The 14,917-nt window shown below is 46.1% G+C and overlaps 1 protein-coding gene across 1 annotated transcript in view; it reads right to left on the reverse strand.

Annotated features, from left to right (window-relative positions):
- Window positions 1-4,168: 4,168 nt before the first annotated feature.
- The window catches only part of SYT17 (synaptotagmin XVII), an 83,227-nt gene continuing 72,478 nt past the window's right edge, over window positions 4,169-14,917 (reverse strand). The window contains exon 8 of the mRNA XM_006875969.1: window positions 4,169-4,365. Within this exon, the coding sequence (XP_006876031.1) occupies window positions 4,169-4,365 (197 nt within the window). The remainder of the gene's footprint in view (window positions 4,366-14,917) is intronic.

A 14,917-nucleotide genomic window follows, 5' to 3' on the forward strand; every position in this document is an offset into this window, starting at 1 on the left:
AATTGAAATCGACTTGGCACTGAATTTGGTCTCTGGTTTCCATGAGTGTTTAAAACAATGTCTGACACATGATCAGTGCCTAGTGTATGTTAGTTATCATTAGATCACTGTGGAACTTTCAAAAACACTATATTGGGAAGAATTAAGTTGTGAAAGACAGTAATCAACTCAAAGATGAACCCTACCAAGCAAGCTGCAGGGCATTGCTTTAAAGCAAGGGTGGGGAACCTTCTTTTTGTCAAGGGCCATTTGAATATTTATAACATCATTCAAGGGCCATACAAAATTATCCACTTAAAAACTAGCCTGCTATATTTGGTGAAACATTTCATTCACTCACCCTTAACATGATGACTGAAGTTTTGGTGTCATGCTGCAGGATAATGTGCTGGACTGCAAAGTCAGTTTGAACCACAAGGCTGGTGGTTCAAACTCACCAGCCGATCCTCAGAAACTATATGGGGTCACTGTGAGTCAGAACTGACTCAACGGCACTTAACAACAACAATGTGATGGCTGGAACTGGGGTTGCCTTGGCAGGGCCAGACCAAATGGTTTTGTGGGCCTGCAGGCCAGACCTTCTTCACCCCTGCTTTAAAGTCTTTTTTCTAGGTGTAAGTTTTTACATAGCTGTGATCATTTAAATGGTTTTGTTTAACATTTGAGGCAAGTGTCCCATTGGCAGTGGGACACAGAATGCTTCTTCCCTAATTGCAGGGGTCCCAACTTTCTGGGATTAAAATATCTGTGTCCCAAATCGCTACTACCAGTGCCCTGCAACCTGTCACATCTGTGGAGGACTGAGTTGGTAGGTTCTGTCTTGTTCCAGGGAGTGGACCAAAATTCTGAGGGCTTCTGAGGTTCAGTCTGAGCTCAGAGCTGCTGCCAGGAAGAGAAGGGCAATGCCTTTGGTCCAAGACTGGGAAATCAGAACGCCCACTGCCATCGAGGCAATTCCGACTCATAGTGTCTATAGCCCGGAGTAGAACTGCTCCTTAGCATTTCCTAGACTGTAAATCTTTATGGGAGCAGACAGCCTCATCTTTCTCCCTCAGAGTGACTGCTGGGTTTGAACCGATGACCTTGCAGTTAGCAGCCCAACACTTAATCCACTACACCATGAGAACTCCTTGGGAATATAGAAGCAGCTTTAAAACTTCACACTACTGTTCCAACCTGCCTTTCTTTGAACTCAGGTCTCTACTCTCAACGAGGGTGTTTACTTGGCCCACATATCTCCTAGCTCAGAGTGAGAGGATGCTAATTAAAGAGTGGGAAGGCCAAGAAGGACACCTTGCACCCAAGTTTCTATAGAAACCAAGTCATGCCATCACCTTCCAGCACATGTCTGTTGTCTCCTGACAAACAATCCCTGGACACGGGGATGTCTCCAGCATTTGTCCTGCCGTTGTTCCCTCTCATCGGTCAACACTGTGTGTTAATCACCGCCAACTACAGAGCCAAGTGCCATGTTGAGATGCTGCATCATCCCAGCGAAGCCTCCTTGGACCAGAGGAGGAGGGGATTGCTACCCCATTTTCAGATGAAACAGCCCAGCGACCATTAGCCAAGAGGATCCCCAGTAGGACAGGCTGGGCTGGCACTGGGAGATGTGTTTTCCAGCACCAACTAGAAATATCTCCTCTGGCACCAGCTGTAATGTGGTTCTTCTTCCTCTGACTGGGATCGCCTGGAGCAAGGTAAGAGCTTACAAATTGAGGTGCACAGTTCTCCATATGAACATGTCTGCCCAAGAACTCAGGCACCAGCTACAAGTTTGCTGAGGCGTTCTGGTGGGGCTGCCACTTACTCAACATGAGTTGGTTTATGAGCAGAACCTATTCGAACACCTCTCTCACGCATCCCACCTGTTCTTCTTATAGTGGGACTGGTGTGCCTCCCTCCTTTAATCTGGGCAGGGGCTTGTAACTGTCCAGACCAAGAGGATGGTAGGGTGACACCAGGCAAGCAAGAGGTTGGTAGGGTGACACCAGGCAACTTGAGTTGCTGCTGGATTGATTCTGATTTATTATGACCATGTGACAAAACTGCCCCAAGGGGTTCCAAGAGCCCTGGTGAGGCGCCTTAGGATAATAACTCAACCTCAAGGTTGGTTTGAATAGCAATGTTAGTGGTACAAACCCACTAGCCACTCCTCGAAAACCCTAAGCAGGGTTGCTAGGAGTTGGAACTGACTCAACGACACCTACCAACAATAACACAGGGCTTTCAAAGCACTTCACAACAACAAACAATAACAAACCTTTACCATGTCTTTCTCCAGTGGTGTGTTCAAACCATCAATCTCTGGTTAGTAGCCAAATGCTTAACCATTAATCAATCAGGACTACTTCTGGGGCTAGGTCATAAACAGGTTCCAGCTTCTGCCTGGCTGTCTCCTGCTTACCTTTGGACTTTGCCACCATGTGATAAGGAAGCCTAAACTAGTCCACAAGGAGACCACACGGAAAGATCACACAGAGAGACCACATAGAGACCCAAATGGGGAGACCACCTGGAGAGACCACACAGAGATGACACGGAGAGACCACATGGAGAGTCCACACAGAGTGACCACATGAAAAGATCACATAGAGATCCACATGGAGAGTTCACATGGAGAGTCCACATGGGGAGACCACAAGGAGAGACCACACGGAGAGTCCACACAGGGAGACTCCATAGGGAGACCACACGTGGAGACTACATGGAGAGTCCACATGGAGAGAGGAGCCCTCAGGTGTCCAGCAGCATCAACCACCAGATGTGTGACTGAACCCTCTAGTTCTCAAGTCTTCCAGGTGAGGGGCTGTCATATATTTTATATACATAACACAGACTGGATCTTTTTTGCCAAGTGCGTCAACACCCTTGCCCGTATTTTCCTAAGCACACTATGCTCTTTATATATGTGGGCATATATTTGTGAACAATACACTTGTGTCAGGAAGCAGGTAAGCCATCCTCACTGCATCTGGTCTGAACTCCTGACCCACAAAATCTGTGAGCCTGAATACCACAGGTCGGGATGGACTGTTGCACGTCTGTAGGAATTGAGAACACCCGTCGATCATCTGTACTCTGTTTTATGAAGAAAATGGTAACTTGGAATGTGTGGCACAAATAAACAATCTTTAATTTTAATAAATAACTCCCCATCATAGCAGACAATATGCTGTGGAAAAAGACACAGAGGCATCCAACAGAAAGGGCTCTACCCTAGCTAAACTAATTCCTTAGCACAAGATTGACGACGTTGGTTTGGAGCACGTGAAGCGAAGGGATTCTCTTGGAGGGGGTGGGGTGGCCGTTTGAACCCATGGCAACAGTCCTCTGTAGGTCTTCTGGGGGTCACAGTCACTATGATTCAGCCAAGAAACGGTATTGTTGCTGTATCACATTCTACTGACTTGACAGACACGCACGGTACTATTAGTAAAGGGGGGTGGTCTCTGACGGAGGAGGGGAGGTCGCTGGGTGCAATCTCACTGCATGGGGGTGGGGGGGAGCGAAGGGCAGCGCTGGGGTCCCAGCCCACTGCCTTGCTCACTGAAGACACACATGTTCACCTGTGAGGGCACACGCATAAGAAAGTACACATACATCCCCACAGGGAGTCCCCCAGATAAGCTAAGGACAAGGACAAGCCAGGAGCATTTTCTTAAATGGGGTAGTTTTTGTTGCCATTTGGTTTCTTCAAATAATCTAATCTATTGATCACGTTCACTAAGGAGAAGACAGAGATACTTACACCTTTTAGGGGAAAGTATCAGGTTTAATGAACCCCAGGAAACAGCAGCCTGCTCAGAGGTTTCCGGTGGGGTTCAGGTCTGCCACCGACTGGCCAAACTCTTGGGAAATTCGTCTTGATGGAGTGTGGCACCTCTTGGGAGCCTTTTCCCAGGCCTGAGGGTTGAAAGTGCGTTCTGGGGCAGATGTTAAATGATGTCAACAAACGTAGGTACTGCTAATAAGTCCCACTTAGCTTGTGACGTATGGATGGGGTTTCTGGAAACTTCTCAGGCCTCATTGATGGTGGCCATGATGTGATCACACGTGCTGAGAGGATGTGGTGTGTGTAGATTTGTGTGTGTGTGCGTTTGTGTTGATGTGATAGGTATGTGACACATGTTTTTTTTACAAGTGGAAGCTGCCTTCCCTGCGGCCTTCAGGTCACCTCTAGTGAGGCAGGGGACACGCGGTCACACTCTGCTCGGGATCTCAGGCTATGCCACTGCTCCACGGCTGTGCGGTGGGTGCTCAGCATCCGTCGCCAGTGGTTGGATTCGGAGGGACCTGACGAGTACTGGCCGATGACAATCCTCCCGATGAAGTCGTTGCTGCTCTTCATGTTGTGGCCGAACACTGGGGCAGGATGGACATGGAGGGGGCAGAGGGAGGAAGGGGACAGAACAGGGGAGCAGGGACAAGACAGAGGCCGTTAGTCTACGTGTTCCTCAACTTCACATGCGAGGCATCACGTTGAGGGCATTTTGTGTCTTTTAACGATGAGAGTTCCCTGGATTTGTCCTTCTCTTTCCCCATGAGACTCTCCACACCACACACTGACTTTCATGCTCACACACACGAGGCACGTTTCTGCCTTACAGCCTGTGGTCCGGCTGTTCCTTTGGCAGACAGACATCTGTACCACCTACAGCATGCTTCTTTAAACGTGTGCCCCACCAGAGCTTACGATGTTAGGATCTGCCGCAGAGTCAGATCCCCCACTCAGAACCTTGAGTTTGGCGAATGCCTTCAGTGCAGCTTGGAGAATGAAAGGCTGCCTGTCATGAGTCACCCCCATGATGGCTTACAAATCACACCATTATGGTCCAGACAGTTTTCATTGGCTGGTTTATCCAATAAAACCAGGCTTTTCTTCCTAGTCGGAGTTTGGCAGCTTCACTGAAACCTGTTCAGTTTCATAGCAACACACAAGCCTCCACAGGCAGCAATCGAGGTGATAGTTGCACATGAGGTGCACTGGCTGGGAATGGAACGTTGGCCACTGGCATGGAAGGTGAGAATTCTACCATTGAGCCAGCATACTCCTGTGGTGCCTATAGAACACATGGATAATTGTAATGGAAGACCATAGCATGCCATCACTGTATTCCAGGGTGTCTCAACCAGGACACTGTTGACATTTGGGGCTGGAGAATTCTTTGTGGTGGGGGGCTGTTCTATGGACCAGCAGCATGCTGTCCTGCCCCAGTCGTGATAACCAAAAATGTCCTCAGACTCTGCTAACTCTCCCCCGGTGGAGGGTGGGGGCATAGCTGTGAACCCTGGCTCTATCATTTGTGGCCCACAAGGTAACTTTTCTTCCCTCGTTGGTTAGATTGGGACTCTTCATAATACCTCACCCCACAGGTCACTGTGAGGTGTCAATGGGAGGACATGTATGAGGCTCCCACACATGGTAAGGGCTCAATACATGTTACTGAGCCTGCTACTTCCACTCTGGAGTCCTGGTGTGGAGCTGTGGACTAACACACTGGACTGCAAAGTCGGTTTGAATCACAAAGCTGGAGGTTCAAGCTCACCAGCCGCTTCTTAGAAACCCTATGCAGGGTTCTAAGGGTCGGAACTGACTCAGCGACACTTAACAACAACAATGACAATTTTCACCCTACATTTCTGTCGACCTTTTTACAAAAGAGACCCTGTGTTTCACATACAAGAAGCAGGTTTTCCCAGGGATGGGGCTATAGGGATGGCTTCCACTCCCTGTTGTGATGCATTTGTCTTTGGAAGGCTTCCCTATTAATTCCAACACAACCTGAATTTGTGCTTTTCAAGACAAATAAGATGGTTAGCTTTACTCATCTTCAAGACGAAGTTCCTCCGGATTCTTTATCTGTGTGTGGGTAGGGCAGGAGTGGCAGGTTGTGTGGTCTGTGATGTAAATGAAGGGCTACAGGAAGGGAAATATCACAGATTCAGTCAGCCTGAGCCCAGCAAAGGCAGGCTTGATCCCAAGAGGGATTTGGCTAGCAAATAAACCAGCTAATATATGCAGCTAAACACAGAGCTTGAATGCTAAGGGTCTCTTTCCTCCCCTGTGGGGTCCACGACCAAAATTCTACATGATAAAAATGGGGGGAGAAAAAAAGATAATTAGAAAAACTAAAACCCCATAAACACCAAAAAAGACCTAGTGTGCATTATGATACGTGGACCTCTATACCACCATCATGGAGTCCTGGTGCGGTGCTGTGGGTTAATGCACTGGACGGCAAGAGTGGCAGTTCAAGTTCACCGGTTGCTCCTTGGAAACCCTATACAGGTTCACTATGGATCAGAACTGACTCGATGGCACTTAACAACAACAACAATAACTGAATACAGGGGGGTCTTAGTGTGGCACTATGGGTTAATGACTGAACTGAACCACAAGGTCAGTGGTTCAAGCTTACCAGCCACTCCTCGGAAACCCTATACAGGGTCTCTATGGGTCAGAACCGACTCAACAACACTCAACAACAACATCCATCATCAATAGCATCCTGTACCTGTCAGCTCTTTGTGGACAAAATGTGAACTATGCATATTGATTGTACATTTGGTGAAGCGCTCAGTACATGCACATCGGTAAACAACAACGGTGTCAAGTAGACTTAGACTCATGACAACTCCCATGGGTCAGAGCAGAACTGTGCTCCACAGGGGTTTCAGTGGCTGGCTTTTCAGAAGCAGATTGCCAGGCATTTCTTCTGAGGTGCCTCTGGGTAGACTCGAACCTCTAACCTTTTGTGTTGTAGCTAAGCAGAGGTGGACCTTTAAAAATGAAAACCTCTTTAAAAGGAATATAATCTTTGTTTTATGAAGGAAATTTTGGAGATTGTGTTTAGTGGTCAATGATTTAACCAAACAAGAACAAGTTACCAGAGTCCCCTTCCCTGTTGATCTAGAATCTCAAACAAGGTACGATTGTGAGACTTTCTCAGGTGCCATTTGGTTTCACTCTATTTAAACAAAAACTTGTCATCTTTGCTTCTCCAAAGCTCAAGAATGATCGTGCAGAAACATCTCTCGTCAACTGGTGCAGAAATCTCAAACACTCCTAGGAGGGCAAGTTGGTTCCGTTTTGGGGTGTTTCAGGTATATATTCAAAATAAAAAGGCTCTGACCTAGTGACTCAGTAATTACACTTCTAGAAATTTTCCCCATAGAAATATCTGCACAAATAGATAAAGAATACACCTACAAAAATATTCTCTATAGCAGGGGCTGGCAAACTATGAACTGTAGGCTGAACATGGCCCACCACGTGTTATTTACAAGTAAAGTTTTATTGGAACACAGCTACGCCCATTTGTGTACAGATTGTTGATGGTTGCTTTCTTGCCATAAGGGCAGAGTTGAGTAGCCTGCAGACTCTCAAATATTTACAATTTGGCCTTACCCAGAAAGTTTGGCATGCTTGCTCTGTAACACTGTGGTGGTGGTGGTGGTTGTGTATCACAGAGTTGGTTCTGACTCACAATGACCCTGTGTAGGGTTTTCAAGGCTGTAAATCTTTACGGGAGCAGAAAGCCTCATTTTTCGCTTGTGGAGTGACTGACAGATTCAAACTACTGACCTGTGGTTAGCAGCCCAGCTCTTAATCCATTATGCTACCAGAGTAGGAATGGAAAACTGGAAAGAACAACAGTGTCCACGAGGAGGTATGGCTGAGGCTGTTGGTACCCTCTCCTCCTTGAAGTCTATCTGCAGTTTCTGTGGATGGTTCTTGTACAGCCAGACCAGGTTCTACCTGAAGCATCCCCTGGGCAGGTCCCTTCACATCTGGGGGTGCGATACCCCCAGTACAACTCTCAGCCAGTAAGTGATGGGAGACCGTGAATGGTTCCCGGCTTTCTTGCCATTGAGTGGGGCAGTTCTAAGTCATGTTGCACATAGTTTCTCAGGGAGCCCTGCTGGACTGGGCCTCCATTTCCCATAATGCCTACCTGCTCATTGGCATACCCTTGCTTATTCTGCCTCCCTCCTCTTCTCCCTTATAAGTACTATCTGGGATCATCTTCCAAGAGCCTTGTTGCATCCAGCTCACTATTTCATGGTCCCCTTTGGGAGGTGCAAAAAGGAAGTCTGGAGGGGACTTGTCAAATCACTTCTGCTGTAATTATGCCATGGAAATCCATCGCTGCTGGAAAAATAAGGAACCCAGGAGCAGTCAAGTCTGACTGGTGTGGCCCTACCCATGTGTGACGGAATAGAACTATATTCCACAGGGTTTTCAAGGCCAGAGTTTTTGGGAAGTAAATTGCCAGGCCTTTCCTCTGAGGGACCTCTGGGTGGACTCGAACCTTTAACCTTTTGCAGTTGAATGCCTACATCATTTGTACCACCCAGGGGACTCTTAAAAAAAATAATACGTAAAATAGAAAAATCTCCAAGACACATTGCTAGGGGGGGAAAAAAAAGCAAGCTTCAAAGGACTGTATGTAAACACGATCTCTTTTTGTTCAAGAAAGAGAAAAGACGTCCATATAAGCACTGAAAACAGTATCTGGTGAAATGTTGACCAAACTGTTACGAGTGGCTTTTTAGGCTGGGGAATTACAAAGGTCTATTCATTTTCTGTATCACATTACATAAGTACATACAGTTTGAGTTTCTTGCAAGTATGTATGATTTTGAAAGGAATAAAAGAAGTTGATATTAGAAAATCCACATCTAACTCAGCAGAAGGAGAAGAACTGAAAGGAAGTCTAATATCCTATGCTCCTTATCCCAATATGCAAAGTAACTTGGCTGGTGAATCACTTGGCCTGCAAAGGTGCAAACGCCTACGCGATTCAGCCTTTCCGATGGGAAACAGTTGCTGCTATGACCATCTGAGTTAATTGGCAGGCTTTGGCACTTGCAAGTAAGTTGGTAAAGTTGTGGCAATCTTAACAGTCTGTTAAAAGCGAGAAATTTAAAATGCAAATTCTAATAAACTTAAGCTGAATAACACTAATAACTTCTATTATGAAAGTTGCCTGGGAGAGCATCAAGATTCGTCATCACTGCAAATTCTAAGGAATGTGCTGGAGAGAATAGAGAATGAAGATTGGATCCATGTAGAATCCAGAAAGGGGTTGGGAGACAGTGGGCCCAGACAGCCCTGTTCCTTCCCTATTACAGATGCAGAAACCAAGACATTCAGCTAGTTGTCTACAAAAGTAGAACTGTTGCAATAAATAATCTGTGTTGTTGTTAAGTGCTGTCGAGTCATCTCTGACTCATAGAGACCCTGGTATAGGGTTTCTGAGGAGCGGCTCGTGAGCTTGAACTGCCAACCTTGCTGTTCAAACCCACCTTGCAGTTCAACACATTAACCCACAGCGCCACATCTGTAAAGGAGGCCAAATTCATACAACTAGATCCCTGAATTCCTCCTGCTTAGAGACATTCATAACTAGAAATTTCGTTGTAAGGTACTCCCAAAGTTGCTATTTATTATGAAGGATTTTGATATAGTCACCAATATATCATCAATATGGAACCCTGGTGTGGTGCTGCAGGGTCAGCTAACCACAGGGTCGGTGGTTCAAACCCACCAGGCTGCTCCTTGGAAACCCTATACAGAGTTGCTATGATTCGGAACCAACTCAACGACACTTAACAACAACATAATACTAATATATATTGGGGTAAGTAAAAAAAATATTGGTACAAAATCATTGAAGCCTTTATTAAACAAAAATACCAAAATGTGAAGCTACTGTCTCTTGACACCTCCTCCACCTAGGTCCATACACCTCTGAAGGCATTGTTTCCAGCTCTCTAACTCTTCCCTGAAGATTTTTGCACTCTTCAATTTACATCACCTCAAAACTGACATTTTGGCATCCTCGAGAGACTCAACTGGTATTCCCTTGAAATGTTCTTTAGGTTCTGGGACAAAAATATGCCTGAAGGGGCAATAATATCAGGACTGTAGGGTGGGTGAGGTAAGGTTTTCCAACATAGGGCAATCCTTGATACCCTTGAAGAATGAGTGGGTATACTGCTGTTATATATATATATATATAAAAATTCCTCAGTACAACTCTCCTAACCTTTTTTCTCACCACTGCAGTTTTCAGGTTTCTTAAACTTCTTCCTAATAAGTCCCTGTCCCTGTGATTGTCCTGTGTCCTTCCAGAAAACCTATCAAGATGAGCCCTTAAGAATCCCTAGAAAACAGTCCCCCATCACCTACGGAGCTGGCCTCTCTGCCTGGGATTGAACTGGCCCAGCAAATTCCCTGAGAAGCCATGCTTTTGATAGGACTTTTCTTTTGGAAGGTGCTTTAACGAGACTAAACCAAGGGAATTGCTGGGAGAACTGTCTACAGCCGTCCACTGATCACAGAGCCATTTGAAACATGTTTTGTTTGGAAAAAAACCTGTGCATGTAGGAACTGAAACCCTGGGAACAATACTTTTTGACTCACCCTTGTAACCTTGTAACTCTATTGTTAGCTGTCACTGAGTTGACTCCGATTTGACAGTAACAACAGCCACATGCTGCCACCACGAGGCTGGTGCGTCTGAGTCTGTTATGGTTATTATATAGCACCTTTCAGTTTAGGGGGTTCACCTTCCAGCACGAAGAGCAGATCAGATAAAATTCTATCATGACCAATTTCAATGGACTAATTTTGAGAAGTAGCTCTCCAAGGCCCTCCTTCCTAGTCTGTCTTAATCTGGAAGTCTGAGGAAACCGTCCACCGTCGGTGACCTTGGTGGAATCTGAAATACCGTTGAGAAGTATTTCAACTTACAGCATCACAGCAACATGCCAGTTACCACGGTACAACACTCTGAGAGCCGGGGGTGGAGACGCACTCAAAGTCTACTGTAGCCATCTGGAAGCAACAACTTATTATCTGTACAATCCAGAGTGTGGGGGAAAACCTCCAGACAGAGGAGCTGTCCCAGAACCAGTGCACAAAATTACGGTGGAAGGCACTTCAGGATTTCTACAGGCCAAATTACTCATCATGGATTTAGACATCTTTCTAATAAATGTGGTCATCCGGTTGCCTCATTTGGAGTAATTTAAATGAATTTAGTGAACTGAACCTAAAAGTAGATAAAAGAACTCCCAAAAGTAGAATAGAACAAGACCACTGGATGAAGGGCAAACCAGCCCTTTACCCCTTCATGGAGCGAAGGGATATTTGTGGCATGTTCATTTATTTTTATAATTATGACTGAAGCAACAGGAGAGGTTAAGGTTCTGTTAATGGGTCAAAGAAAGTGTGAAAAACATGAAATGCAGTTACAACTGAAAAAAAAGTTTTGTCTAAATTTTCAAAGGAAAACTCGCAGTGACTAGAAACTTCTCTCACACAAAGCCCTTTCAATGCTCCCTCCCTCACGGACTAAACATGAAGGAGCCACCTTGTCCAGAAACTCAGTGTGTTACCTGGTCCCATGGTGTTCACTCCCTCACCTCGATGAGCCCCTGCCCTGGAGGCTCCAGTCCACTCTCTTGGTGGACATGTGGACACACCCCAAGTCTAGTCCCCATCCCGACAGTGCATGGAAATACTTCTAGACTCAACTCGACTCTAGAGATTTGTCAGCGTATTTGTCTACTCTGGAAAGCTCCAGTCAACATGACCGGCAGTCCAGAAACACAATGAGAGGCACCCACCAGGCGGGTTCAAGCATCAGGTTTTGGAGGAATCTGGATACCAATATTACTGCTGCTTATGAAGCACCTACTTTGTATATGGACGCCTGATGTGGCGCTGTAGGATCAGCACTGGACTGTGACCCACAAGGTCGGCAGTTCAAACCCACTAGCTGCTCCTCTGAAACGTTCAACAGGGTCACTGGGTCAGAACCGACTCGATGGCACTTAACCACAATTTCGTGTATGGAGTCCTGGTGTAGTGCTGTAAGATAAGCACTGGACTGCTAACTGTGAAGTCGACAGTTCAAACCCACTAGCTGCTTCTCAGAAACCCTCTACAGGATCACTATGAGTTAGAATTGACTCAATGGCACTTAATAACAACAACTTTGTGTATTGACTCCTGATATAGTGCTGCGGGATCAGCAGTGGACTGTGAATCACAAGGTTGGCAGTTCAAACCCACCAGCCACTTCTCAGAAAGGTTGCTATGAGTCAGAATTGACTTGACGGCACTTAATGACAATAATCACGCGTATGACCTGAAGGCAGTGGTGGCTTAGTGGCAGGATTCTCACCTTCCATGTGGAAGATCCAGGTTCTATGGCCACCACCCATCTGTCAGAGGAGGTCTGGTGCTGCTATGATGCTGAATATGTTTCCATGGAGTTTCCAGACTAAGAAGGACTAGGAAGAATGGCCTGGCAATCTGCATTTGAAAATCAGCCCATGAAAATCCCATAGATGACAATGATTGGATCTATAAACAATCATGGGATGGTATGGGGGGGATGGAATGGGGTTGCTAAGAATTGGAAGACTGACCACCCGTTGGCAGCTCAGAACAGCAGCATGCACAGGATCTAAGGTTAAGGTCTGCATCCATATTATCTCATTTAATCTTCACATCACTCCTGAGTGCAGCAGTTTCTGTACTCTGCATCACCGATACTTTGGTCAGACCACTCTGTGTTGTCCTGGTTTCCACCCACTAGATACCAGTAGCATCCCTGCCCCTCAGTTATGGAAACCCAAAATGTCTCCTGACTTGCTCCAGCTGAGAACCACTGCTCTAAAGCAATGTTGCTCTCACTGGCCCATTCCACAGCTGCGAAGACCAAGGCCATCTCTGAGAGGTGAGGTGAGCTAGGAGTGAGAGTTGGGGGAAAGTTGAGGCCTTCACATGTTGATATTTGCTGTAAAACAAATTTGTTCTTCACTGTAGGAGCCAAACTATTTTGGTTGCTAATTTCGTTTGCCAAAGGCAGACGGTTCTGGAAGGCTTAGAGCGTGGGTGTGATAAACGCTGCAAACTACAGGGGGAAAAACTGATCTTTACAGATGGAGCCAACTCGACAGCTCATCACTTTGAAAGTTTTTGGTCATAGGTGCTGATGTCTGGTCATAGGTGCTGATGGTTGTATGCCTCCATCCCTCCCTGACCCCATAGGCAGTGTTGAGTCTGACCTCATAGTACAGAGACACCCCCAGACAATGGCCAGAACCCCAACACCCATGACTGGTCCTGGCAAGCTACCTCTTGTGTGCTGGGTTGAACTGCACAAAACCATCCCCTCCCACAATTTCTGGAGAAGTCCCCTAAACCAATCAGACCCCATCTGAGTTGTTTCACAAAACCAGGAAAAGCAGTTGCCATCCAGTTGGTTTCGACTCCTAGCAAGCCCCTGTGTGGGAGAGTAGAACTGTGCTCCAGAAGGTTTCCAATTGCTGAGCTTTCAAAGCAGATTGCCAGGCCTTTCTTCTAAGGTACCTCAGAATGGATGCAAACATCTAACCTTTTGGTTAGCAGTCAAGCATGTTAACTGTACCACACAGGGATTCTGGACTCTGATTTCACAGCACTCTAAATCCCTCACCTCGTTGGGATGGTCATGGGTTATCTTAAATCTTGGATCAGAGTCAAAACAATCTCGCTTTCTCCCATCTCCCCACAACAGGTCAGGTGCGATATCCTACCCCCGTGTCCACAGCTGCACCTTTTCTCTTTTTTACCTTTCCAAAACGTCTCACACTAGGCGGTTGTTAAATACCATGGAGTCAGTTCACACTCATTGTGATCCTGTGAACAACAGAACAAAACGCTGCCGGTCCTGCACCAGCCTCAGAACTGTTAAGTTTGAGGATGATCTATCTCATTGGGGGTCTTCCTTTTTTTTTGGGGTGACCGTCCACTTTACCAAGCACAATATCCTTCTCCAGGGCCTGTTTTCGTTGTTGTTGTTAGGTGCCAGAGTCGGTACCGACTCATAGTGACCCTAAGTACAACAGAACAAAACACTGCCCGGTCCTGAGCCAACCTCACAATTGTTGCCACGCTTGAGCCCATTGACGCTGCCACTTGGCCAATCCATCTCGTTGGGGGTCTTCCTCTTTTTCTCTGACCTTTCACCTTACCAAACATGATATCCTTTTCTCCAGACTGGTCCTTTTTGACAACATGTCCAAAGTATGAGAGACGAAGTTTGGCCATCCTGGCCTCTAAGGACCACTCTGGCTGTATTTCTTCCAACACAGGTCTGTTTGTTCTTTTGGCAGCCCATGGTACTTTCAATATTCTCCTCCAACACCGTAACTCACATGCATCAATTCTTCTACGGTCTTCCTTATTCACTGTCCAGCTTTCTCATGCAGATGAGGTTATTTCCTCCTAAAAATATGTCCAAAGTACATGAGACCAAGTCTCACAATCCTCCTTTCTAAGGAACATTCTGGATGTATTTCTTCCAAGACAGATTTGTTTGTTCTTCTGGCAGTCCATGGTACTTTCAAGATTCTTTGCCAATACCTTTTCCTCCTTCTTCTTCCTGAAACTAAAGTCGTTTCAGGCTTTCCTTAAAATTGTTTCCACATGTAGAAAAATAATTTTAAAGCCCCATCCAACTCTAACATTTCTTTCATCCTAAGATTTGTGTGTGACTTAAGGTTGGTGTTTTGCAAGCCTTCTGGCTCATTTTGTGATTCATAGCAGCTGCTCGGACAGAACTTTTTTCCCTTCCAACAGTAATAACGGCAATTTAGATAACAGCATGATACTGGTGAAGGAGCTCTGGCAATGTAGTGGTTAAGAGTCGGCTGCTAACCTCAAGTCAGCAGTTTGAAACTACCAGCCATTCCGTGAGATAAAGATGAGGCTTTTGTTCCCATAAAGATTTACAGCCTTGGAAACCCTATAAGGTGTCACTGTGAGTCGGAACCGACTCCACGGCACATAACCACCACCATTATACTGGCGTGGTGCTGTAGGATAAGCACTGGACTGCAAGGTTGGTTTGAA

The sequence above is a fragment of the Chrysochloris asiatica genome, unplaced genomic scaffold (assembly GCF_000296735.1).
Source record: "Chrysochloris asiatica unplaced genomic scaffold, ChrAsi1.0 scaffold00348, whole genome shotgun sequence".
Lineage (NCBI taxonomy): Eukaryota > Metazoa > Chordata > Mammalia > Afrosoricida > Chrysochloridae > Chrysochloris > Chrysochloris asiatica.